The sequence below is a fragment of the Pediculus humanus genome, genomic scaffold, assembly GCF_000006295.1.
Source record: "Pediculus humanus corporis 1103172108318 genomic scaffold, whole genome shotgun sequence".
Lineage (NCBI taxonomy): Eukaryota > Metazoa > Arthropoda > Insecta > Psocodea > Pediculidae > Pediculus > Pediculus humanus.
In genome coordinates, this window is record NW_002987887.1 from 1,431,109 (window position 1) to 1,458,942 (window position 27,834).

At 27.8% G+C, this 27,834-nt stretch overlaps 9 protein-coding genes across 9 annotated transcripts; 4 read left to right on the top strand and 5 right to left on the bottom strand.

The window, feature by feature from the left end:
- Positions 1-724: 724 nt before the first annotated feature.
- Positions 725-1,277, top strand: Phum_PHUM604470 (uncharacterized protein; the record flags this gene model as incomplete). Its single annotated transcript, XM_002432859.1, has 2 exons — positions 725-1,031; positions 1,246-1,277. 2 exons carry the CDS (start codon positions 725-727, stop codon positions 1,275-1,277), a joined length of 339 nt encoding a protein of 112 aa, XP_002432904.1.
- Positions 1,278-3,586: 2,309 nt separating this feature from the next.
- Phum_PHUM604480 (uncharacterized protein) lies at positions 3,587-6,245 on the bottom strand (the record flags this gene model as incomplete). Its single annotated transcript, XM_002432860.1, has 8 exons — positions 3,587-3,742; positions 3,827-4,052; positions 4,134-4,336; positions 4,465-4,676; positions 4,759-4,920; positions 5,016-5,336; positions 5,423-5,657; positions 5,736-6,245. The coding sequence occupies 8 exons, from the start codon at positions 6,243-6,245 to the stop codon at positions 3,587-3,589; spliced, it is 2,025 nt and encodes a 674-aa protein (XP_002432905.1).
- A 1,920-nt stretch (positions 6,246-8,165) lies between these two features.
- Phum_PHUM604490 (uncharacterized protein) lies at positions 8,166-10,674 on the top strand (the record flags this gene model as incomplete). The annotated part of the gene is made up of 9 exons (XM_002432861.1): positions 8,166-8,358; positions 8,458-8,683; positions 8,779-9,028; positions 9,116-9,275; positions 9,363-9,559; positions 9,656-9,821; positions 9,917-10,088; positions 10,175-10,451; positions 10,537-10,674. The coding sequence occupies 9 exons, from the start codon at positions 8,166-8,168 to the stop codon at positions 10,672-10,674; spliced, it is 1,779 nt and encodes a 592-aa protein (XP_002432906.1).
- Positions 10,675-15,559: 4,885 nt separating this feature from the next.
- Phum_PHUM604500 (transmembrane protein 50A, putative) lies at positions 15,560-16,691 on the bottom strand (the record flags this gene model as incomplete). The annotated part of the gene is made up of 4 exons (XM_002432862.1): positions 15,560-15,991; positions 16,076-16,236; positions 16,312-16,408; positions 16,601-16,691. 4 exons carry the CDS (start codon positions 16,689-16,691, stop codon positions 15,882-15,884), a joined length of 459 nt encoding a protein of 152 aa, XP_002432907.1. The 3' UTR covers positions 15,560-15,881.
- A 446-nt stretch (positions 16,692-17,137) lies between these two features.
- On the bottom strand, positions 17,138-17,800 carry Phum_PHUM604510 (Homeobox protein Dlx1A, putative; the record flags this gene model as incomplete). Its single annotated transcript, XM_002432863.1, has 3 exons — positions 17,138-17,326; positions 17,401-17,633; positions 17,731-17,800. 3 exons carry the CDS (start codon positions 17,798-17,800, stop codon positions 17,138-17,140), a joined length of 492 nt encoding a protein of 163 aa, XP_002432908.1.
- Positions 17,801-19,984: 2,184 nt separating this feature from the next.
- Phum_PHUM604520 (uncharacterized protein) lies at positions 19,985-21,183 on the bottom strand. Its single transcript, XM_002432864.1, has 5 exons — positions 21,091-21,183; positions 20,747-20,973; positions 20,422-20,647; positions 20,163-20,327; positions 19,985-20,082 (listed from the first exon to the last, which is right to left on the bottom strand). Exons 1-5 carry the CDS (start codon positions 21,142-21,144, stop codon positions 19,987-19,989), a joined length of 768 nt encoding a protein of 255 aa, XP_002432909.1. The 5' UTR covers positions 21,145-21,183; the 3' UTR covers positions 19,985-19,986.
- Positions 21,184-21,701: 518 nt separating this feature from the next.
- Positions 21,702-22,505, bottom strand: Phum_PHUM604530 (uncharacterized protein; the record flags this gene model as incomplete). Its single annotated transcript, XM_002432865.1, has 3 exons — positions 21,702-21,875; positions 21,954-22,159; positions 22,226-22,505. The coding sequence occupies 3 exons, from the start codon at positions 22,503-22,505 to the stop codon at positions 21,702-21,704; spliced, it is 660 nt and encodes a 219-aa protein (XP_002432910.1).
- Positions 22,506-22,860: 355 nt separating this feature from the next.
- Phum_PHUM604540 (uncharacterized protein) lies at positions 22,861-23,940 on the top strand (the record flags this gene model as incomplete). Its single annotated transcript, XM_002432866.1, has 4 exons — positions 22,861-23,091; positions 23,171-23,302; positions 23,376-23,531; positions 23,560-23,940. The coding sequence occupies 4 exons, from the start codon at positions 22,861-22,863 to the stop codon at positions 23,938-23,940; spliced, it is 900 nt and encodes a 299-aa protein (XP_002432911.1).
- Positions 23,941-24,956: 1,016 nt separating this feature from the next.
- Positions 24,957-27,633, top strand: Phum_PHUM604550 (uncharacterized protein; the record flags this gene model as incomplete). Its single annotated transcript, XM_002432867.1, has 3 exons — positions 24,957-25,081; positions 25,803-27,296; positions 27,372-27,633. 3 exons carry the CDS (start codon positions 24,957-24,959, stop codon positions 27,631-27,633), a joined length of 1,881 nt encoding a protein of 626 aa, XP_002432912.1.
- Positions 27,634-27,834: the final 201 nt, after the last annotated feature.

Below are 27,834 nucleotides of genomic sequence, written 5' to 3' on the forward strand. Positions count from 1 at the left end.
TTTTTTAAAAAATTGTTTATATAAATTTTATAAAAGAATACAAGGCGTGGGCTTTTAAAATCTTTATTTAATTTTTTTCACACGATTCTCTAATGAATAACCGAAAATATTTAAATTTTATAAAAAACAATCAAATAATAGTGATGGTATTGATAATAATAATAAATACATTAAATTTTTTATGTAATGCAATTTTTTTTGAAAACGAATTAATTTTTGTAAAAAAAAAAATTTTTAAGTGCAAAGGCCAATCGTTTATCGAATTAATACAAAAATTTAATTTTTTGCTCGTTTTAATTTTCAATTAAAATGAATTTAAGTAATTATTATTATTAAATTTATAACAAAAGCAATTTTTTTTAAGTATCATTATTAAACATACTTTAATCTTTCTCTCTCTCTCTCTTTCTCTATCTCTATCTCTCTATCTCTCTCTTTTACATATGTTTTCATAAGAAATTTTCATTTCTATTGATTATCTTTTGCTAATAGTTAAAAGAGTATTTATAAATTATCATTATTATTTACTCGATTTTAAGTTTGCTTTTAGAAAATGGGTTTATTCTGGTTTCAGGTTCGTGTCATTTATAAATAAATGAATGAATGAATGATTTGATTTTTTTTTTTTTTAGGCATGGAAAAGTCGGAGAGGATTTGAATTAATCAAGTCAGTCGGTCGGGGTATACTATGCTCAAAACGAAAAAAGGATATCAAAATTTAAATATGAATGACAATATGAAAAAATATTCATTTCACATTCTTCACATTGAATCAAATTTAGTGAGAAACAATTCGTTTTGTATGTACAACAGGAGAGCCAGGCACAGGATAATGCCTTATTACATGCCCAATGGTAGATTGGTCATAGTAGATAATAATAATGATAGATTACACGAAAGAACTCATACTAAAAGTGAAAATTCCGATACTGGTCGTGATAATAATGAGTTGTGTGATGATTATGATAATTTCGTGTCTCCTGTCTGCGGTCTTTTCAGATCTAAATCATTAGAAAATATAAACACTTCTAGTCATACAATTAATTTCACTAAAGATTTTCAAATAGAGCTTAATAATAGGAAAAATCAAAAGGATTCATCATCATCATCATCATCGACATCATCGGATGTAGAATTAGTTTCGTCTAAAATGAAATGTCTTAATGTTTAGAATATATACATACAAAAGAAAAGAAAAGAAAAGAAAAAAGAAAATTTTATTTAATTTCGTCTATAATATATAAGAAAAGGGTCAAATGGGCTGTTGTATATTTTAAAATTCCGATAAATATATAATTAGGTGTTTATTTATATAATAATAATAATAATAAAGAAAATAAAATAAAGAAGGAAACCATTTTTCTTTTTTTTTTATGAATGAATGAATCGAGTTGTTGTTATGAATGAATGAATGAATGAATGAATGAGAAAAAATTAAAAACCAAAGAAACTCCCCCCCCATTTAAGTTTTTACATACTCGAATTTGAGTTTAAATTTTTTATTTTATTATTATTAATTATTTTCTTATTCATTCTTTCTATCTGTACTTAAATAAATAAATAATTTATTTGTTAATAAAATAATAATAATAATAATAAACATTTGAAAAAAATAAAGAATCATTATGTGATAATAATAATAATGCAGCATAAGATAAAAAAAACAAAATAATCAATCGATAATTACTTAATTTAAAATGGTGGAAATTTTTTTTTATTTTTTGTTTTCAATTGTTTATCATTTTTACATTGTTTGTATATTTATATATTATGCGTGATGTAAACACGTGTGTGTGTGCGTGTGCGTGCGTGAGTGCGTGTATATCAGTAAGGGGTAAGAAAAATTATTTAAAAAATAAAACTTTTCACACTCATTAAACATGGCATAATTATTATAATTCGAGTACAAAACAAAAAAAAAAAAACAAAATGTCGGTTGTACTAATAAATTATTTGTTATTTAAAAAAAAAAAAAAAACAAAAGAAAAACTTATTATTATTATTATTATCATTATTTACTTTACTTTATAATTATTATTATTATTATTATTATTATTATTATTATTATTATTATTATTTGAAATCTAAGACGTTTCAAAAATCAAAATCGTCTCTGTGAATTGTAAAAAAAAAAAAAAGAAAAAATCATTTTATTATTATTATCATTATTATTATTATCATTATTATTATTTGTATTTTGGGAAAATTATTGTTTGTTATTATTATTATTATTATTATTATTATTATTATTATTTTGTCCGTTTTGTGTTGTTGAGTTTGAATAAAATAAAATATAAAAATTTAATGTTTTAATTAATTAATTAATGAATTATTATTATTATTATTATCACCACCGTTACTTTGATTCCTCCCCCTTATAAATCGATTCGTTAAATAAATAAATAAATAAATAATAATAATAATAAATTTGAAAGAGAAATCAGAAGATGATGATGATGATGATGATGATGATGTGAATTTTAATGAAAAGTTAAAGAAGAAAGAAAATTTATTATTATTATTATTATTATTATTATTATTATTATTATTATTATTAATTAATTAATGAGATATACTACCGAAACGATTACGAATGGTTTAAAGTTTGTTTTTCCACCAACCCCCCCCCCCTTCTGCCCCCCACCCACCGATAATCTTACATTAATTAATTTAAAAACTCTAATAATAGAAAAAAAAAAATTTAAATTTATTTTAAATTGAAACTTACTACTTTGAAAATGTCATTCCCTATCCCAGTTTTCTTAAAATTCCTTTTGAATTTTCTTTTCCTTTTTCTTTTTTTCATTATTAAAGATATTTATTAAAAATTTTTCATTTAACCTTAAAATAATAATAATAATAATAATAATTAATAATAAAATAATTTTTAATGACCTGAAAACCGTAAAAAAAATATTAATAATAATAATAATTTATTATAAATAATTAAAAATGTGATTGCATTCATTTTTTCCCTCCTCTCCCCCCCTCTTCCCCTTTCTCCCCCCCTCGAATTTAATATTAAATTAATATTATTATCCTTATTTACTTTGATTGTCGCCGACTGGCCATTTCTTATTTTCCCGCTCTCACAATATGATGCGTCCATTTTGTTTGTTGTCCAACCTTTAAATTGTAGGTGCGTGCGTGTAAAAGCGATGTAGAGCCACCGCACGTAGCCATGAAAGACATTTTATTCATTTTTATATACAGTAATCACTCGATATCCTTAAAAGAATATTTAATAATTTATTAAAGCGATCGATAAAATTATTATTATGTACATTAATAATAATAATAATAATTTTTTTTTTAAATTAAGTAAGAGACGACTCGTTCTCGTTCGATAAATTCACATAAAAAATTATTTAAAATAAATATTTGATTTTTTTTCACACATTATAAATAAAAAAAAAAAAATTGTTAACGTGAACTTGTTTGTTTTGTACCACGTTTACGTACACGTGCAAAACAATTGATAAATAACCGGATAAAATTATTTAAAAGATTTCCGAGCGTAGCCATTGATTCCGTTAATGGCTACGTATATTATTATTATTATTATTATTATTTTCGCGTTTCCATTTTAATACGGTGCTAAATGTATGACAGATTCTAAATATTTTATTAAATTCGGATTGAAATTTTGAACTTTTCCACGTAGAATGTTCGGTCCTAAAAATGTTGCCATGTAACTGAGACACTGACTCGCAGCACTGGAAGTAAGAGCATTTTCACAGCCCTGAAAATAAAAAAGAATTTTGTCAACCACAAATTATTATTATTTGTTTTAAATCCAGAATTTTTCCATAAATACAATTATTACCAATGAGTAAAAAATTATATCGAAAAAATCTTCTGCTATATTTTTAAAAATTTTTTTCCCAAGATTTTTAGCAAATATTGGTATTTGTTTACAGATTGTCTCTAAGAAAACGACGTGATGAGTGTAATGGCGGTATCTGCCAGCTTCTTTGAGCAATGCCATAACTGTTATCACATCGTTTTGTATTTCTTTTATGTGCGTTAACTCACCGATTAAATAAACGCAACTGAAAACAAAAAAAAAATATCTTTTGCATGCTAAAATAATGATAATATAACAATTATTATTATTATTATTATTTCATTACCCGTCAGCAGCTTCCCAAGGTTGAGTTTCTCTATTGTAAGTACTCTCACACCAAATACCTCTTCCCAATTTAGATCCATAAACCGATTTGTTCGAATACAAAGTCGTTTCACTTTTCCTTAATTTTTTAACCAAATCTAATTTTCCACTTTCTTTTTCACCATCTAAATAATTTTCACATTCTGTTTCTTGTTTTTTTACATTCTGTAAAATCAAAATTATTTTTCCACTAATAAAATTATTCGATGAAAAATGGCAAAACAAATTTAAACATAAAAATAATATTTATAAATTCATTTTGTCGACACTTGACTCAGTCTCCAACAACAAACCTCTAAACTTTGTCGTATGTGCGACAAAATATTTTCCAATGATGTAGATCCGAAAGCACGAACAACACTTGCTAATGAAGAAGCAGCACCTTGTCTCACAGAAGGAATCGAATCAGATAAATTTCTATAAAATAACGGATATAATGATTTCATGATTGGCTTCGACTCATTTGGAAAACATAATATAAAATTTCCACAAGCTAAACAAGCAGCTGAAAATATGAGACATCATTTATTTAACAACCCCAAAAAGAAAGGCACCTCTCATGTAAGAGCATAAAAAAATATACAAACCATCTCGCACAGGCCAACTATTATCCTGAAAGCAAATAACTAAAGTGTTGAGCAATTCATTAACATATGGCCTGACATGTTCTTTGGATATCTTCGAAGCCAATTCGGCTATGCAAGCACAGGCTGCCTCCCTAACTGCATGATTATCGGAGAGAGTTGCTTCTTTGTAATATTCCACAAAGGATTCTTAAAAACAAAAAATTAAAATTTTATTTAAACAAATCAAAAAATTTAACATGGAGTTTATTTTTACTCACCTATATATTGTTCGACTAGTTCTTTACCAGCAGTCCCCGTAACTCTCCTCCATGTTTCCTGACTATAATTTCTCACACCATCAGCGGCATAATATCGATTTAAACACATTCTAGGTAATAGTATGGGATAAAATAATTGCCTTGATTCATTATTGGGTAGTGGTAATAAAAAATTTCTAGTAGCTACAGAAGCAGATAGTCTTACTTGAGACCAATTGTCTGCTAAACCTTTTCCCAAATATTTACACAATTCATCGGTAGCATAATAAAATTCACTTCCGAATGCATCTAACGAAGACAAATTTTCAATCATTTCCGAATCTAAAAAATTTCATCGTCCCATGATTATTACTATACAAATATTATATGCATCATCTTATAAATAAATTTATTAAATGTGAATATACCTTCATTTGCAACTCCACAACTGACAAGACTAGAACAAACATAATAACCAGTTTCTCTAACAAATCGATTTGTATGGCACAATGTTTTGAAAATCAACAAAAACAATTCCTCATCCATAAACGGTTGAAAATGAGCACCGCAACCCTCGACCATGAATTGAAATGCTTTGAGACTAGTTTCTAAATTTTGCCATCCAGTAGAATCTTGAAATATTTGAGCAACATCTGTACCTCTCTGAAAAAGACATTTTTTTTTTTTTTTTTATTCGAACAACAGAAAAAACCATAATTAAATGATTTAACGAATACAAACCCTTTCAGGCCCGGAACCTCCGACTAATTTCTCAATCAATTTACCAGTTTCGAATTGTTCCAATTTAGACGAATCATCTTCAGGTATGGTTCTTTCCAAATTACTTTGTATCAACCTTAATATTGTATCTTTAGTCTCTTGATAAATTTCTACTCCAACTTTTTTACATAAACAACCTAAAACTTCACCGGCGGCTAATCTAACTCTAATTTCAACATGCGTCAAAAGTTTTTGTGTTATTTGTTTAATGGCAAAAATAAAATTACAATCAATATCATCGTCAATATTTAAATAAGGTATTAATGATTTTGCACCCAAAAGTGAGCCATGTTTGTTTTCCCACGAATTTTCCGTATCCGTTAATAATTTTATTATTATTTTTTGAAATTCACGTCTGTCTATAATATTTTGATTCGGAAGTGTTTTTTCTAATTCAATCACACCCTTATCTCTTTCTAATTTCATATGACTACACAATAATCTAATAACTTCATCGTTTTTCGATTCCATTTTTAATTTGTTGCAATATTTCAAGGATGAAAAAGACATTAATCACTCATGTAAAAAAAAAAAAAAAAAAACTCATTAAAACGTCATATACATGTCTTTTTTTTTTTAAAAAAACCATTTTAAAAATCGTTCGAAATACTGAAATAATAATAATTCACCATTTATTATTATAAAAAAAAAAAAAAAAACATCAAAGTTTTACCAAAGACTATATATGATAAATTTCCGTTATCGTTTAGGCTTGAACGGAAAATTTTTATAATTCATTTTAATTATTTAAACAAAATAAAAAAAAAAATAAATAAATATTTAAAAAAAGAATTTTATTTTCATTTAAAAATAAATTTCTTTAAAAAAAAAAAACATTAATAACAACGAAATAAAATTAAAAAAAAATTATATATGTACGTGAATAGTAGACATTTTGTTTCTATGGAATAATTTTTTCCGATTGGTAAAATAATTTCATTTCCGGTTCTTCCTTTCAAATGATTTTCTGCTTTTGGAGAAGCCATTAAAATATTTCATTATCGCTTTGTTGTGGACAAAACAATACACAATCCTAACGTATTGAATAATTGCAAAAATATGTAATCATTAAACTAACAAATTGTATTAATGAAATTATTATTATTATTTATATAAAATAATAATTACCCGTGAGTATAATTATATATATCATAATAATATTTTTATTTAAAAAAAAAAAAAAAAACGGGGGAAGGAACGGAACAAAAAAAAAAAAAAAAAAAAACTTTCATATTAAATAGTGATAATATGGATGGATTTAATTTTTTACATAATAATAATAATAATTTTTTTTTTTTTAAACCGGGTTATTACGATCGGGTATTTATAAATAAAATATCGATGTGATTTATTTATTTATTAATAATAATTTGACGTGTTTTTTTTTTTTTTTTTTTTTTTTTAAATAACAATTAAAGTTAAAAAAAAAAAAAATTTGTTTTTATTAAGTGTGTGTGTGTGTGTGTGAGGCTGCTGTGTATTAATAAACCGACGACGGGGTCCATTACCGAGTTATCGAATTGTGCGTTCGCATACAAAAAAAAAATTTTATTTAATTATTATTTCGTGTTTTAAGTATAAAATGTTTTAATAATTAATATTTTCTAATTAAACTTTCCAAATTATTATTATTATTATTATTTAGGTTCGTTAACGTCGTTTTTTTTTTTTTAAAAATGTAAATTCCATTAATTCTCGAATTATAAATTCTATATTATCATAAAAAATTTTTATTTAATCATAAACTTATGTAATTATCACAAAAATTTTGTAATTTTTTAAATTCTAATTTAAAAATTATTATTTAGTTTGTTTTATTATTATTATTATTATTAATTAATAATTTTAATTATTTAAAATTTATTCATAATTTAAAAAATTAATGAAACAAGTAAAAACTTGATTTAGTATAGCCATTTTGTAATTCTACTCATTTTGTAACTTGAAAAGTGAATTTTTCTTCTTTTTTTTTTTTTTTTGATTTAACTTATGTACATTAAAATAAAGTACCCATCACATACATAAATATTAATTAATTAATTAATTATTGTTTCGATTTGTTTGTTACACTCGAGTTAAATTTTTAGTTTTGGGGTTTTATCGATCAATCACTGTTTCGATATTAATTATATTAAAATATTTTAATAGTTTGTTTATTAATAATAATGATATTATTATGTTACTTCATAATTTTATTTGTAAAATGGAGTTTTTTTTAAGCACATACTTCCTTGTAAATAATTATGAAGTAACATTTATATCGAGTCATTAAATTCGAGTTTACTTTATAAATGCATTCACATTGTGATAGTAATTAATGAGAAATGTCAGCCCTCCCCCCCCCTTCCCCTGATTGTTAATTATTAATTATTTATTATAGAAATAGGAAAAATGTTCCATGAACAAGTTAGTGCCATTAGTCAATGGTTCACTGAATGGACCGAAGCTGAACAAATGGTGCTACTCTATTCGCTACTTAAGAGACTGTCTACATTACAAATCAAGTTCCTGTCCCGTGTTGTAGATCAACATTTGACTGATTGCGCAGAGTTACAAATGCTAGAACAACAAGCTAACAATCCAGGTAAATTTTCCTCCCTTTTATTTATTATTATTATTATTATTATTATTTGAATAAGACAAAAACCTTAAACTTGTTGAAATGAAATTTTTTTTTTTATAGCTTTTATCACTAATTTATTGTCCAAGGGTAAAGATATGACAATTAATCAACTACTAATTTATCTTCCCTTATTGAGACCTGATAATATTGAAGCTAAATCTCGATATTTGGCCATAATTCCATCGGTTTTGAGTCATTCTGTCGAAACAGGAGATCATTTACCGGAAGCAAAACAATTGATATCATACAGTTTAATACATCCAGCCATACTCAACGAAGATAGAAAGTAAGGATTTGGATTGTTTTAAATCATCAATCTATGTCAAAGTTTGAATTTGGCTTTGATGTGTTAACTTGACATGAATTTTTTTTTTTCAACAGACAATTAACGCCTTGGGTACAAATTCTCAAAGCTCGATTCAATTTATTATCAAGTAGTTCGATTTTACCCTTATCTGAATCCCCAAACAGTTGGGGTAATCAACAACAAAGACTCTCTAAAGAGCCTGCTGCAAATGCAACACATTGCAATCCACCACCACCACCACAGCAACAAGTTAGGGTTAGACGTAGCAACAGTTTAACACCACCCGTTAGCTTGTGTCAAAGTACCGAACTCTGGACTTCTCAGGTGAGTGAGAATTTTTCATCCCTTCATTACGGTGATAACGCCCCCCCCACCCCTTGATAAGAATTTAATCCTAATAATTTATGATAGGATGATTTGTGTGCTAAGCAAAAGCCACGAAGTTTTTCCCTGTCATCGGAACACGGTCCTCCTCTATCCCCGCAATCAAGTCAAGCATCCAGTGGAAGCGGATCCGAAACTCAATTAGACGAAACAAAATCATTTACCTCTGATATTCCTGGAATGAGAGGTTACTATTATTATTATTATTATTATTAATTTTCTCCTTAAATTGATTATCCCCTAACAACAAAATGTGTTTTCATTGTTAATGCAGATGTTGGTACGTGGTTGAAAGCTTTAAGACTGCATAAATACATTTGGCTTTTTGCTCAATTGAGCTACGACGAAATGTTAGCCTTAACGGAAGAAAAATTGGAAGCTGCTGGAGTCACTAAAGGAGCCCGCCATAAAATTATATTGAGCATAAGAAAACTTAAAGACAGATACAACACATTGTGTCAAATGGAAGAAGTAGGTGTTACACCTTTAAGGGGAGGGAGGGAGGGATGAAGGGGGGGTGTGTGTGGTTAAAACAATGTAATTGATTTTGATTTTTTGTCGTTAAAGGAAGTTATTCATGGTACAAATTTAATGAACGTTCTGGAAGAATTAAAAACGATGTTAGGCTCCCCGATAAAACCAACACCAGTTACCACCGACATCAATGAGACTGATCAAAACAAGACTGAAATCGATGATATACCCAGTCAATTCACCAAAGTTTTAGGGAAGGGTACGTACGTCACTGGATTTGTTGTCAAATTTAACAATTATTATTATTATTATTATTATTAATAATTCCCCCTTTTTTTTTCCCCCCTGGAACAGTTTGTACGTATTTGATAATTAACGGGGGACGCGAAGAAGATGCTGTTCGTTTGGCAACATGGCTTTTGGAAAGATGTTTAGCTCACGAATCGTTTGTACCCTTTCGACGAAGATTAGAAACATGGAGGCTCCAAGTTCACGCACTTTGGCAGCACACACATCACAGGCAAAAGTGAGTAGGAATACAAACAAACAAAAAAAAATTCACATCACTCATAATGATATTAAAAAAAAAATTATTATTATTTTCGTCACCAGGTGGCATCACGGTCAAGCTCATTTTTCGAATTCGAATTCATCAACTTTAACGGATTCCAGATCGTTACGTCGTTCTTCCACATCTTATCAAAATAGAGGCCTGTATCTTTTGCCGCCTACACCTTATCAGCCAAGTTTTAACAATCCTCAACTTCCTTCAACAACATTGAATCAATTCGGTCTTTCTCATCTCGCGAGTCCGACAAACATAATGAGTCACAACAACATGGCGTCACTATCATCTCCGTCGCAAACATCAACAGCTCATCAAAACGAGGTAATAACAATGATAATGATAATGATAATGATAATGATAATGATAATGTTTGATGTATTATTAACATTTGATTTTTTTTTTTTAGAGTCAGTCCGCCACCATAGGAGTGGAAAGATGTAGGCAAACGACGATAAGCGACAAGCAAAGTGATTCGGATATAAATTCAAAACTCGAAGATCTCTGCTTGAGCATGGCTGAACATTTTCTCGAAGGAGTTTCTTAATTTCTACATTCAACAACACATCATGCTTCATTCATTCATTCATTCATTCATGTTTTTTTTTTTTTTTTACATGCAGTTCTTATTATTATTTTATTTTTAATTTTCTTTCTTTCTTTCTTACTATTATTCTCACTCTCTTTCTCTCTCTCTCTTTCTTTTTGTATGTAAACGTATAAAAGTTTTATTTCATTATTTTTTGGCATGCTGAACGATGAGGCATATATATATATAATATGTCTTGAATAGGAATTTGTACGCGAATGAGAAAGAAGAAGAAGAAGAAGAAAAAAAAAGATAGATAGATAGATAGATAGATATATATATATATATAAATGTATTTTGTATTTTGGACAAGAATGCCGGATCGGTTGATCATCAATCGGTTATTTTTTTCGAGAATTAAACAATTATCGAATTGAATTTTTTTTTTTTTTTAAATTGCAAAACACGCGAACGCGACACGTTCATTTTTCGTCTGCTTTTTAATAGGAAACGCGGTGAAAAATGTTTGGAAAATAAATTTTTTTTTCGCGTCGAACGAAATAATGATAAAACAAAATGGCGGTCAACAACGTTCGTAAGAGAAAAGGAAAGGAAAGGAAGAGACGTAATGTAAAATGACCGGATCGTACGCTAAGTTAACAATACGAAAAATAGATCAATTAACAATTTTCTAGTTTTCCAGCAACGAACGCGAAGACTTATTATTAAAAATTTTTTTTTTTTTATTTACTTAAATAATTCAAAATTTGAACGATAGGGATCGCTGATTGTTTCCGTTATTTTTATTATTGTGATTGATTATGGGGGAAAAGAAAGAAAAGGTAGAATGAAAAATTGATGATGATTGATTGATTGATTGATTGATTGAAATCGGCATGTTAAACGAGAAGACTTAAAGAATGAGACTTTTTTTCGTTTTTTTTTTTTTTTTTTCGTTTTGAATACACCGTTTAAAGACTGAAAATTTTTCAGCGCGAATTTTTTTTTTATAATTTAAACAACAAAAAAAAAAAAAAAAAAAAAAAAAAAACGTCTGCTAAACGAGTAGCTTTTTATTCTTTTTATTAATATATTAAAAAATATATATATAAATATAGACGTATAGATTTTTATATATATATATACGTAAGTGATTATCATTATTATTAATGTCTGGAAAAGAAAAAAAAAATGGAGGAGGAGGAGGAGCGTGGATAAAAATTATTTTAAGTTTTTTTTTTTTTTTGTTTTGTTTTGTTTAAAATTTAATGTAACGTCGTCGTCGTCTGCGACGCCATTTAAAAAATGGGTTAAAAAGCTTACCTCCCCCCCATAGGGGGAGGAGGAGGAAGGGAAGGAGGGGGAGGAGGAGGAAGGGAAGGAGGGGGAGTAGGAGGAGGGAAAAAGAAGAGAAATTTTTTTTTGTATTTTCTCTCTCTCTCTCTCTCTTTTATTATATTTAACGTGTTTAACGTGTAATTTCTTACGTATTTGTTCTCTTTTTTTAAACGCAAAAAAATTAAAATAATAATAATAATAATAATAATATTAACGGTTATTGATTGCCATCGTCTATTATTATTATTATTATTATTATTACAATATTTTTACGTATCGTGTGTGGTTCGTTCGTTATTAATATTATTATTATTATTAATGAGATGTTTTTTCACCTGGTGAATTGTCTTTAAATTGTCGTCGTCGTCGTCGTGTTTTTTTTTTTTTTTTTTTTTTTTTTTGCACGGGCTGGGACCTGTCGTCGTTATAATTTTATGTCTTTTATTATTATTATTATTATTAATATTATTATGCAGACGTGTGTTGAAAAGAAAACGAAAACGAAAAAAACAAAAAAAAATTTAATATTTTTTTAATTATTATTGATAGAGAATTATTTAATATTATTATTATTATTATCATTATTATTTCTTATATAATTATCATTATTATTCAACTGTTGATTATTTTTTTTTCCAGATTTTTCTTTTTATTTTATTTTAATTATGTTAAGATGATTATTATATAAATGATTTAAATGTTTGAAACGGTCTCGGAAAAGCCTGGGATGTGTAATTATATATATATATATATATATTTAAAAAAATTTTTTTTTTTTTTTTTTTTTAAGTAACGATAATAATAACAAACGATATGATTTTAATAAAAAAAAAAAAACAAACGCGGGTCATGAGGTCATTTGTATTACGTCATTGTTGGAAAAATTAAGGTATCGTGGGTTCGGAATAAAAAATGTGAAAGTTTTGTATATGTGACGTGCGCGTGTCGGGAAAACGACAATCAAAAAAAGAAAAAATTAATTTTTTTTTTTTTTTTTGCTCATTATTTATTATTTGCAGCAGACTGATGACGATTTAAAATATAAACAAACGAGATGACGATGACGTCATCGGTGACGTCGATGTGTGACGACGGTAACGATTCGAATAGTCGTCGATATATAAATTCACGATATGAAGGAGACTGATGACGTAATCGCGGTGACGCGTTCAAAAAAAAAATAAAAAATTTACGAAAGATGACAACTAACCATTTCCGGCGTTTACGAAATGATAATGATGATGATGATGATGATAATGATGGTTTTTTTTTGAAAGACTGAAAAGGAAACGATTGATCGATCGATCGATCGATTGTTTTGCGAATCGTTTATCTCTCGTTTGTTAATTTTCAATTTTTTACGCATACGCACGCACGCGTACGTTCGCAAAACGCACGATCACATTTTTTAAAATTTAAATTTAAAGTTAAACAAAAAAAAAACGAACGTAAATTTTTTATCAAAACAAATAGTAATAATAATAATAATAATGAAATCGAACGATTAAAAATAAAAAAATACGTAAAAATATTATTATTATTGAAAATTCGTAGGGAAAACAGGGTTGGGTACAGTACAAAATAATGATAATGATAATAATATATATTTAAACGACAGCAACAACAACAGCAAAATTAATCAAAAATTAATTAACAATTGTTTTTTTCATGCACTTTAATCGTTTGTTTGTTTTTGCACCGCGAATCCTCCAATCGGGGAAGGCGGTGAAAATTTGAAAAAAAAATAACGGTCATCTCGCGACGCGTCAGGTACGAATAACAACATATATTATTATTATTTTATCAACGTAAACGATTTGATTCGTTTTATGATTTTTTTTTTTGCCGTCGTTTGTTGTTTGTTTGTTTGTTGTTGTTGTTGTTGTTGCTGCGTTAAAAACGCGTCGCGAGTTTTCATTTTTCTTTTCGAAAACATTATTATTATCATTATCATTCCGAACGGGGTAAAATGTGTTTTTTTTTTTTTTTTAATTAAAATTTTAAACCGTCGTGTTGTTTGCATATAAATATACAAAGCGGACATTTTGTTTTTACGATTATAATAATAATGATTATTATTATGATAGTAATAATAAATAATAATAATAATAATTAATAAATTACGATTGATAATTTTTTTTTTTTTTAAATTGTTCGATTGATCTCAGGCATATATATATATATATAGTGAATGCATTTATTTGTTTTTTTATTAAAAAAAAAAAATTTTTTTTGGAATAATTAAAAAAAAACTTAAAAATGAAATTTTAAGGGGATTTTATGACTGTAATTTTTAAAAAAATTTAAAAAGTTTTTGTACCCACCTAATATTTTACGAGAAAAAAAAAAAACGAAAAAAAAAAGCTTTTTTTATATTAAATAAACATTTTGTACTGTATTGATATATATAATTATAAAAAAAATATTTAAAAAAATTGTTAGTGTTATTAATTAAAGTAACGTTCCTTACCTTACCGCCATTTTGAAAATATTCCTCAGTCAAATGTACACGTGACGCGTGACGTCACAATAAAATGTTTCCGAACCGCGTTAAGAGATCCTAAAAATTGTGTAAATGATGCTGAAATGCATCATCCGAACGAGATAAAACAAAATAGGAAAATATATCGTATAAATAATAAATAACGAAAAACAAAATTACGTTTAAATTGAAAATTGAAAATTGAAAAACAAAAACATTTCAAAATAACGGTTTTTCGAACGTTGATTTTTTTTAAATAATACAATTCACACAATCCGAGTATTGAAAAATTACCCGAGATATTATTTTATTAAAATAAATTTTATATTTAAAATACATTTTATTTTACAATTTTCACTTATATTTTTTCTTTCAAATTTACTGATTTTATTTAAAAAGAATTTTAAATAAAAACATGACTGTATCACTTTGCGTTTGAAATCACAATGAAAACGTTTACCGCGATAGCTTCCATTTTAAATGATGACGATATCATAGAGTAAAAAAACACTTTTACAAAATTCATAACATCATGTAAACATTGAAATAAAAACCGGGAAAAAAATCTTTTTTTTTTTTTTTGTTTTAAATGAATTCAATTCTCAATAAATATATATTTAAATAATTTTCAAGTTTTGAATTCATTTTATCCTTTTTTTTTTTTTGTTTCTAAACAGGAAACTATTGAAAACTTAAATAATGATTATAATAACAAAATTTTAAAATAAAAAATCTCAAGATTTTATTTTAAACAAATAAAATTATCGATTAAAGCAAAAATAAAAATTTACATAAAAAATTAAGGTTTCTTATCGATGAGAATAATTCAACTTCTTTCTACGATAAATTGTTACATAAATTATTATAACATTACTAATATAAATATGGATTTATCATTATATTATTTCTTTGTTTTTCGACATGTAAAATAATTATATAAAAAGAACATACTGTATTATAATAATAAATAATTAAAAGTTAAATAAGTATTTGCTTATTCTATTAATTAGTCAAGCTTTGTTATCTTTTGCAGCAGTACATTAATTACAATTATTAAAACAGACATTTTTTTTTTTTTTTTTTCGAATGGTCCAATTTTATAGAAGCACTATTTATTAATTAATTCGAGTAATAGTTTTTCGGTTTTACTGTTACAAAGTTTAAGCTGTTCTTTTTAAAATAAACTCAAAAGCTTATTAAATAAAAAAATTAATTTTTCCTTCGAGGGGAGGGAAAAAAAAAACAATTTTATATGCACATTGCAAAAGCTAATTAATTAATTAATTATCGATTACTTATCGAATAATTAAGACTAATTTCATTCACTTTTCCTATGGTTTAAAACTGAGCACAGCAGTCTTTAAGAAAATACAGAAACATATTTATTTGTAAAGAATTGAAATGTTTATATGTAATCTTCTGTTCTTCCAAATTTATATATTAATGAAGCGATAAAAATAAAACAGTTTTGAAGGAAAAGTCCACTTCCAGCCCATTGAGACACTGGTTCCTTAGCTGTAATTTTTTTTATTTGGTTTTCAGTAAAAAAAATTAAATAAACATTTGTTTAAATATCCAATAATGTAATTGGTGACTTACATGAAGTTTTGGTAACGAAATCAGCGAAAAGTATCCAACAAGCAGCAATTATTGCGACAAAACCTAATACAAAACCGAAAAACAACCAAACTCTGGCTCCTCCAGGTCCCAATCGTCCCATTGTGTCACCTCTAAGCACTGCATTGGACACAGAGTTTACCCTGATGGTAAAAATTTAAAATGTAATCGAGTGTGTTGATATTTTAAAATGAACAAGATTTAAAAATAATATTTACATGAGTAATGAAATAGTTCCAAGTACGCCACATACGTGGTAAGCTCCTTTAAAACTTTCAGAGCAAGTTACTTGCACATCTATGATTAACCACCATCCTATAAAAAACTATTAAAATAAAATTAGTCTAAGCATTTTGACTACATTTATCAGTATAAAAACTACTTAATTATGCAAACGATATTAAATAATAAAAGATTTTATTTTATTGTTGTTTGTTCATATTTTAACAAACAAGTTGTTATTAATTTAAAATAAAAAAAATAAAAAAAAAAAACTTACCAAAACACCTGAGATCATTGATGCTAATGAATTTCGAAATTCTCCCTCTTGAAACCACAAACAAGAACGTAAATTTAAATTTTCAAAACCCCAACCCATTTTAATTTATTTATTTGATCAAAAAAAAATTATATATAGATAATTATAAATACAATAATCAAAATTAAAATGGAGAATGACAGGTCATAGAGTAAATAATACAAATTTTAATAACAAATTTAAAATTAAGTTGGCAGTTTTGTTTGTCGAAACTTTTTGGCGCTCTTAAAAGTTTTGTTGTAAGATTTTTATTAAAAAAAAACAAATTTCACATTAAATATTTATAATTATTTCAAATACTCAAATCGAATTGATAAAATTAATAAGGTTTACGGCTTAAATATTTTATTTAACTTATGGTTTTACATAAATTTTATGTATATATATTTAAAATTCACATTTGATTATTGTAATGTGACATTAAAGAACATTTAGAAAAAGAATCTGGGAAAAAGTTATTTTAACACATTTAATTAACAACAATGTTTTTTTAGGACATTAAAAAGTTAACTTTCAATCGTTTGTACATCAATATCACTACTACAATCAGAATCAGTATTTTGATTATCTCCAGATTCATTTTTCATCATAGTTTTACCTGAGTCATTTTTTGCAACGTTATTTTGCTTGCTATTAGAAGATGATTCCTTTTTATGCCTCCATTTCATTCGACGATTTTGAAACCATACTTTTACCTGCATATGATAAAAAGAAATAAATTTTAATAAGGAAAGATCAAATGTATGAATATTAATAAGTATACAATAACCTGAGCATCAGTCAATCCAAGTGTTGCTGCTAATTGTCTCCTATCAGGTTTGGTTATGTATTTTTGCAATTGAAATCTTTTTTCCAAACCTTTTCTTTGTAAATTAGAAAAAACAGCTCTTGACCATGATCTTTTACGTTTTGATGTTGATGTTGATGTTGATGTTGACGTTTCAGTTAAATTATTTTTTTGTAAATTTAAATTTAATTTCGCATCAGGAGGATTGAGCAAAACTTGCAACACAAAACAAGAAAAAAATTCTGTTGGTTTTTTTTTTGATAAAAAACAAGAAGAAGAAGAAAAAAAAAAGAAAATTTCAAATAATCTCACAGTTTGTATAAGAAGATCTTATTGGGTGTGGAGTGTAAATATCATTTTTATATAAATAAGATGAATCCATTGAATTTGATGTACGGCAGCATCTAAATAGTGATGAAAGGCAACTCACGCAAGGGGGAGCAGACCCACAAAAACCTGTTAAAAATCAATTTAAATTATTTATTACGATTTTCAAATTATTCCCATCATTAATAAACAAAAAAAATTAATTAAATGTTTCATAAACATTTTTTTTTTTTTTTATTACCATTTTTATTCGCTGTCGTTATAACTCTTGCTGTTTTTTCGACGCCATTTTCATCTGATAATATTCTATCCATTCCAAATTTAAGACTTTGTGAATGTGTCATTTTATCATCTTTTACAACCATCATATCATGTATAAAACTTTTCTTCCTTCCAGCAACTCTTTTCTTCAAAGAAAGAAAAAAAAATGGCGGCGATTATAATAACGTTCACTTGAGGTAAAAAAAAAAAAAGAATCGAACGAGGAAAAAAATATTTTTATATATTATCATCATCATCATCATCATTACAACATCGTGGCACGATCGATACATCGATACATCGATCGATCGATACACAAAAAAAAAAATTTGGTTGTTGTTGTTGTTTAATTTGTTAAAACTTTATTATTGTTTATATCGTTGATGAAAACCATGTGGCGTGTTATTAACATGTAATTTTCTTTAATTTGTTTATGTTAAAAAGAACCCTAAAAATTTAATGTTGCGGAAACAAACAAACAAACAAACAAACAAACATTTCAAATCCGAGATGAATTCTTTTTTAAAAAAACCAATAAAATGAAAATAATACTAGAAAGAAAAGAGAATCATGTGGCAAGGGGGAAAAAAATTTTTTTTTTTTTTTTTTTATTAACATCATCATTATTATTATCATCATTATCATCATCATTATTATTATTATTATTATTATTAACTCGAACGTTAAATATTCTTTTTTATTATCCGTGAATGATATTCGAGATGGGATTTTTTTTTTTTTTAGAGAAGTGAAATTAATGACGACAGCATCAGGACCCTTCACACATTTTCCCTTCTTCACGCCCCTGTATTCCCCCTCCCCTTTTTTTTTCCTTAATTTTTCGTTTATTTACTCTATTCGATGATTGAAATTTTTTTACTGGCGTCACGTCGTCACGTGACACGTGGTTTTTATCACAAAAAAAATTTTTTTTTTGAATCCAAAATAAAAAAAAAAAAAAAAAAATTATTCATATCGTTTAAATAATATTTATGAGGATTTTAATAAAAAAAAAAATTCGTTACCGTTTCGATTTATTATCTTTACGCTATTAATAATGATAATAATGATGATGATGATAATGATGATAACGAAGGTTTATCACGGAATAGGTCGAGTGATGGTGGCTTGTTTGTTTTCCGAATAATGAAAAACAAACGGTTGAAGGAGGAAAAAAAATTTTCTACGTGACGTAATAGTGTATTGTTACGACAGGAAGTTCAATGAACTATTAAAATATAAATAACGGAAATAGAAATGGATTAAAACGGAAATGAATGATTTCTATCGCGAAATAAATCAAAAGATCTCAAAGAAAATTATTTTAAAGTAAAAAAAAAAAAATTGAAAAAACTTTGTCATCATCATTTGTAACTCAAATAAAATTTTATGTTAATAAATAAATTTATTAATTTTTAATTAATTAATAAACGTACCTTTTTATTATTATTATTATTTCGTAACTTTTCACTTCGCAAAAAAAAAAAAAAAACAAAAACGAAAACAAAATTCAATTTATTATTGTCAATACAAAACGATTTTTAAAAATTTAATAATTATTATTATTATTTATTAAAACGACCGCCATTATTAATTTTTATTATAATTCATTTCGAATGATGATAATTTAAATCTTAAAAAATTTTTTTTTTTTTAAGAAACACACAAAACTCTCCAAAATTAAAAAAAAAAAGAAAAAAAACTGATGGAATCCAATACGATGTGGGACCTCCCATCATTTTTTTTTTTTTTTTTCGAAACACGGACCGCCTTTTTTTTCATCATCATTATTATCATCATCATCTATAATTTTCACGGTTTTGAAATTGAAGTTTTTTTTTTTGTAAAAGAAAATGGAAGAAAGAAAAATATGTAAATTATTGTTAAAATAATAATAATAAAAAAAAAAAAATGGATTATTATATTAAAGAAAATTATTTAATCGGGGGTTTTTTAAAATTTCATTTTTTTTTTTTTTTTTTATTTTAGGTTGGCAACGCAGTCGCTGAATTTGTTCATAAGATCAGTCATACCGGTCATGGCTCCCAAAGCAACCGGTGCTAATTTTCCAAGCATCTGAAAAATAAAACGATTAGGGATTATTAAAAAGGTTAATACCATAATTGATAATAATAATAATAATAATGTCATCTCACGTCTTCCATGACTGGAGGAAGGTCGGCATCGGCTGTTTGCATGAGTGTCGTCAAATCGGAAACGAGTTTAAGACCTTCCTGGAGTGTGCTTTGAACTTCCTTGTTGACACATTCTTTGCTATCTTTTTTACCGGGTGTCCAGCAAGCAACGAATTTGGGTACTTTCTGTAAATTCGATTATGACACCCACGTAAATTCGATATATCGATCGAGGGGAAGGGGTTGAGGGGGCGGGGTAAAAGAATCATTTAATAAAAACCTCGTCGAAAAGTTGTCTTGCGTTTTTCAATACTTTTTCACCGCCGACTTTAAGATTTTCCAAAACTTTTCCATGTTTTTTCATGACTTTTTCATAAGCTTCAACGAATTTTTTTTCCGTTTCGTGTGCCCATTTTTTTCCAGGTCCGGAAAATTTATCGGCGCATGATTTTGTAGGTTCCAAATCTTTCATTGCTTTATTCAATGTGTCGAAAACGACGTTGACTCTGGGAAGAAGAAAAAAAAAATTTTTTTTGAAATAAATATCCTAAAAAGTAGAATTCTGGGAGGGCGGGGGGCGGGAGGAGGAGGAGGAGGTATCTCACCTTTCTTGTTCTTTTGCTAATTTTTCTCTACCTTCTTTCACGGCTTCTTTAACGAGAGTTTTAGCTTCCGGTGACAATTCTTCGACCATGACGTCAACATTTGGTTTAACTTTGTCCAAAGCATCGTTTAATGATGACAAAAGAGTTTTAGCAACGGTTTCGCTGTTTTCAACGAAAAGACGTAAATCCAAATTTGTTGCCGATTTTGGAACTTGAGCACTTTGACACTGTACAATTATTATTATTATTATTATTATTATTATTATTATTATTTAATTTCCGTCGGCGATTGAGAAAAAAAAAAAAAAATTTTCCGACACCTGATACGATGATTTACGACTTACCTCAAGTGAAAAAAGTGCCAATACGGCAATGAGTAAAATTTTAAAATCCGCCATTTTTTTTTGGTTTCTAATGACACGTTTTTTTAATGTCCGTGTATTGGAATCGCAAATACAAAAAAAAATTTTTTTGTCGTTCTTTTATATACCAGACGAAAATCTTGAAGGAATTGATAAGACAAGATATTATTCAGATATTTTTTTTTTTATTTATTTATCGGATGACCTTTGTTTAATTTATAATTATGGCGACGTTTGCTGTTGAACAATCACGACAACAACCACAACAACAACAACAACAACAACAACAACCTTATCGCGAAAAAAAAAAAAATTTACCTGTCATTTACGTTGTTTCCGTTTTGTTTCTGGGTTAAAATTTTCCTCGTTTTATCTTTTTCTGTCTGTTTTTTTTACGCGATAGGAAATTGTTGACCGGAAGGAAAATTTTTGTTAAAACAATCGAAAAAAAATTTTTAAATTATTTTATTATTATTATTATTATTAAAATCGGTGAGTTTTGTTTGTTGTTGTTGACGACAACCACTACGATAAAATTTAAATTTCCTCTCATTTACCACCATCACCACGAACGTGTCAGGAGAGATTAAAAATTAAAAATTTTCATTTTCGTCCATTAAATTAAATATTTTAAAATCGTCTTCTTCCACGTTCGAATCGTAATCGTAATAATAATAATAATTATTCGGACGGGAACGTTTTTTTCTTTTACCTTGTCCAAAAGTTATTGGAAATCTTACTCGTATCGGTTTTCTCGTTACGAACGTCTGGAAAAAAAATTTACCTTTGTCACGTGATTGATCGATTCATCGATCGATCGATCGATCGATTGAATTTTTACGTACTTGTACGTTACTGTTTCCCATGGCTGCCGAATGCGACATCATGATCCTTCTTTTTTTTTCTCTTAAAGAATTAACGATCATGCTTAACAAATATCCACCGAAAGCCAAATAGGAAAGTGCCGTCAGTGACGTATTAAGGATATCGTGTACTTTTTTATCCTTTTTTTCGTGTACGTGTTTATCCTCGTCGGATTCATCATCTTCTGCTTTTACGACAAAAAAAAATTTTAAATCCGTTAAAAAAAAAAAAAAAATTTTTTTAATATCCTTACCGTAAATCGTTTTTCTTGCGGGTGTCAAAAAAATTTTTGGCGGGTAATTTAAATTTCCTCCCGGATATTTGTCCATTTTTAACGGAAGTGCTTCCGGTGTATCATCATCACCATCACCTTCTGAAATTTCCAAATTTTTTTTCTGTGCCAATAATTCTTCCAATGGTAATTCTGCCAATATTTCCACGCTTTCGTCATTTTCTTCTCCAGCCGATGATTTTTTTATCGTCGAAATAATAATAATTATTATTATTATTAAATTTAAATTCCAAATTTCCATCGAATCACAAACGTAACGTTAACGTGAGTATCGCGTAAAACATATTAAATTTTTTTCTACAAATTGTTCTCCAAATCGTTCCATGGAATTATGGATAACGATGACAATTTAGTAATTATATAAAATCACCTGGAGAAAATCACCTGGAGAAAATCACCTGGAGAAATATAACGAAACGCCTATGCGCTTCAAGTATTTTTTTAATTTCTTTCTTCTTGACATTTTTTTTTTCTGTTTCCTTAATTCGAATTTTTCCAGGTTTAAACAAGTTTTTATAATTCTTTCGTATTATCGTCTGGAGAAATAAATTTTTAAATAAATAAAAAAAATTTGTTTGTTTGTTTGTTTTTAAAAAATGTTTGCGGTTGTTTTTGTGTATTTAATCATTTTTACGACTCTTACAAACTGTCGATACAACAACAATAATAATAATAATGATGATAATGATGATTATTTAACAAAAATAATAAATTCATTAAACGTGGGAGTTAAATTGGCAACGAAATTAATAAATTTTGATGAAAAAAATGACGTCATAACTTCATCCATTTTAAATAAATTAAATCGAGGTCGTTATAACAAATACGTAAGTATAACATTATTATCATTATCATCCTGGAGAAAAATTATTTATAAAGGATGTGAATTTTTTTTTTTTATTCCAGGTCGATAACGAAACGGATAATAATAATAATAATAATAATATCATAATGAAATTATTATTAAAATTATTGGGATTAAATTATTTTAAAGCAGAAGATTATGCTTTTGATGGCGTCATACTTTTAGCACAAATGGTGAGTACCCCCCAAAAAAAAAATGACACGTGATTAATAATAATAATGATAATAATTGGAGTTTTTTTTATAGATAAGTTCATCTTTGTCCAGTAATTATCCTATTGAAAGACAACAGAGAAGTTGGTCATCACATTCGACGAATGAATTTTCACCTTTTCGATACCTGATAAAACATCCGAGGGTGAGTTTAAAACAAGAAGAAGAAAGTTCTAGAACAAAATGTGAGGTGTTTAATTTTTGTTTTAATAAAACAGGTTGTGGATTTATTAAGTCAAATGAACGATCCAAATTTAATGGAAAAATTATTGGAAGAAGTTAATGGAAAATTAATCGATCACGAGCGGGAAAATGTCGAATGTATACCATTACTAATATGTAAAATGTCACCTTTCGTTCGTGGTATGCAAAAATCATTGAAATTTTTTTTAAAACGTGAACGATTAGCTGGAAATGATGATAAAACATGCTGGAGAAGTAATACTACGAAAAATGATTTTTGTCCAGATGATGGCGACGAGGAAATATGGAAAAATTCAGGATCGAACGATAGAATATTTTTTTTCTTACCGAGTTTAAACGAAGTCATACGTCACGGTGATGTTTGCGATGAAAAATTTCCAAAATGTTTTTATTAGTTTACGTCATCATTTATTTTCTCTATGACGTCACGTCTTTTATTATAATACGCACGAGTTATGCTTATTTTTCTACTCATCGTTATGGAACCGTAAAAATAATTTTCGATCTCGTTAATTCTATTCCCGCCGCCATCATCATCATCATCATCATCATCATCATCATCATCATCATCATCATCATTATCATCATCATCGTCATCGTCATCATTATCATCACCGAACCAATTGAATTCTTAGGTCAATCGTGACCTCCACAAACAAACGAACGAACGTTAAATTTTCCGCCATTTTTTCAGTTTTTCCAGTGAAAAAAAATTCCAGTTTTTGTAATACCTCTCTCTCTTTCTTCTCCTTCTTTCTCCCCTCCCCTCCGCCTCCCTCCCCCGCATCCCCGATTTTTTTCCCCGGTTATTCATTCACCTTTTACCTCTTATTTGCTCTCATTTTATTATTAACCGTTCTAATTGCCCCCCTCAAAAACAAAAACCGAACAGTAATTATAATCAACGTGATGTGGAACGTGAAAAAAAAAGAAGAACGAGTGGGGATTTCGTGATGATGCTGGAGAAAAAAAAGAAATAATAATAATAATACGCTGGAGATTTATTTTACGGTTATTCGCAACGAGTACTTCAAACGAGTAACAACTATTTTTTCGTGTAATTAGAATCAAGAAAAAAGAAAAAAATTTCGGAAAATTTTTCAACTCAATTGGGGTGAGTAAACTTTTCTTTTATTATTATTATTATTATTATTATTAAATAATTGTTATCATTATCAGGAGGAAAAAAAAAAAAGAAAAACACCTGATTTTTATGTCTTGACACTTGTCAAAACACTTTTAACCTAATCAATTTTATCAATAATATTAATAATAATAATAATGAAACACCTGTTTCGATAAGTTTTACGAAGGTCATAAAAACGAACCTGGAAAAAATTTTGTTTAAACCGAATTGATGACGTAATTGTTTTGTTTTTCCAGGTATTTCCGTTCGATTCGAATCCTTAAAATGACTTTGGGTTCGATATTGAAAACCGTTTTGGGCTCTACCGATGAACATCAATCCCACGGTAATAATAATAATAAATTCATATACGAAAGAAACGGACATGATTATTATTATCATCACTACGGGTAAGTTTAATTCATTTCCGTTTTCCCCTTTTCCGGTTGATTAATAATTTATTGAAAAAAAAAAAAAAAAACGTTCGAACGCGTTTTAAATTTATTTAATTTTCCCGCCCGCGCAGTTTTATAACCCTAAACGTTCCGCCACTTCACCCATAATGATAATAATGATAATGATAATAATGATAATAATAATAATAATAATGATAATAATAATAATTTACCGTTGTTTTTTTTCTCTTATTAAATTTACGTTCAAGAGGACGCTGATACACATAATCATACGTTCGTACGATCGTTAAAGGAAGTCGTTAAAACTCAATCATTATCATTATTATTATTATTATTATTATTATTATTATCATCTTTAGCATTTTTAACGTCGTCGTCGTCGTCGCCACCGCCACCGCCGCCGCCATTACAAATTACAATTTTTTTTTTTTCTAGAACGTTCTTTTTTTTTTGTAGATTAATTTAAATTTGTTTTTTTTAAAATTATTATTATTATTATTATTAGTATTATTATTATTGCGACGACGGTTTCGACTAAATTTATTATTAATGAGTATTATTATTATTATTATCATCATCACGTTTCGGGGTCATCGTGTTAGTCCATTTAATACGAAGGGATTTTTTTTCGTTAAAGAGAAGAAGACGAAACCGCCCCCCCAAGAAAAAATCATCAAACGAACGGGATAGTTTTATTATTATTATTATTTTCCAGGCACCACAATCACAATCATCATAAAACGAAGGGAAAATCAAAATCCGATAAAAAATCCGCCATATTGTCAGCATTGAGCCTTTTGGCATTTTTATTTTTTCTTAACATATTACAAAATTGCATAAGAGAAGAAACGGAAACGATGAATCCCGTCATTATGTTAAATTATCAAAATAAAAAAGAAGAAAATTCTGAACAAATGGAAGACTATAAAAAAAGGGAAAGGGAAGAAGAAAATGGAAAATGGTATGAAAACATACACTCGGAAAATTCGAACGGAAATGATAAGGATTTGAAAAAACGAGAAGGAAGGAAATCGCGTAGCCTTTTACAATACGTCGAAGGTGAAAAAATGATAAGAAAAAGGCGGGAAAAATTTATAAGAAATTTTCCGACTGGTGGCGCTGCCGGTGGTGAAAACTGGACGAAAGAATTATCGGAAATGACTGATAAAGATTTAGAAAATCAAAAAATAAAAACATTAAATTATTACCGTAATAAAAATTATACGAATAACGGAAATGACGTCACGATCGATAAAAATAAAACTTTGGGTAGCGATGTGATAATTTTAAAAAGATTAAAAAAAAGAGAAAAATCATCGGAAGAATTATCAAATGAAAAAAAAACCGGAAATGAAACGACGGATTCGATTTCCGGTTTTTTCAAACCTTATGAAAATTCATTAAACGAAGTACAAATGACGATGAAAAATTATAATAATTCGGAAAATTTTTTTAAAAATTTTCATTGGTTGTATAAAAACACGACTACGAAATATTATGATAACTTACCGAACGTTACGAAAATTTTTGAAGAAACGTCTAATGACACGACGACTCCGAGAATTAATAAACGTTCTGATTCCACGAATGAAATTTTCCTCACGACTTCTTTACATCCCGTAACGGAAATGAATGCGAAAATTGAGAGCGATGATTATAACAACTCCGTAACGTCATCGAACCAAATACAAAATGTCGGATCGTACGAGACGAAACAACAACCGGAAATAGATAATTACAATTCGATTAAAATAACAACGGAAGTACCGTTTTATTATACGTCATCATTTCCTCCTTCGTATCAACAATTCTATCGCGAAGGTCAATTAAGAACAAAATATTCACCGTATAGAAATCGAAACAAACAACAACAATTTCCGGTTAGGTACAACAATCGACAACAACAACCACCGATACGAAGAATCAATAATAATAATAATAATAATAATAATGATCAAAATGGTAATTATTATCGTCGAGAAGTTGTCATTGCGAGGTATCCGACGGAAGAGGAAACGGAATTTGATTTGATAAAATTTTTTTGGTCTTTGATTACGTCATTTACTAAACCTTTCACGAAGTTGTTGATGCCTAATTTGAGTAAGGAAGGTACGGACGAACCTCAATGTTACGAATTGTTGGTTTGCGAAGCACAAAGAGCATCGAAATTGATGGGACCGACAGCGGAAACGTTAGCCGCAACAATCGGGTACGTTTTTATTAATAACGTGATTTCATTTCCGGTACGTGTGACGTAATTTTATTTTTTTTTGAATTGTTCTAGAACTTTGTTAACTTGGGCAACGGAAGAGGAAACACGTCAGCTCGTAATTGACGCAATTGAATCCGGTAAGGAAAATACGTGTCAGCAACAGATAAAAGATTGCGATGATAGATCCGGTGGTAAATCTGCAATGACCGTTATTGCTCAAGCATTTGAAATTAAAAAACCTGTTCGACGTATCGACACAACCGCCGCCGACACCGTCACTGCCACCGCCACCGCCACCACGACCGCCGCCGCCATCATCACGTCCAACGGTTAATATTTGGACCGTATTAAGGATTTAAAACACCTCAAGCGAAAAAATTTTAATGCGGTCACAACGGTTTTGAATCTCATAATTATTTTCCAATTATCGTACCTGAAACGTGAAAATATTCACCTGGGAGTGGGGGAAGAAGGGGGAAAACGGGGGAGGGGAAACAATTAATAATAATAATAATAAATTCATTAATTTATTACG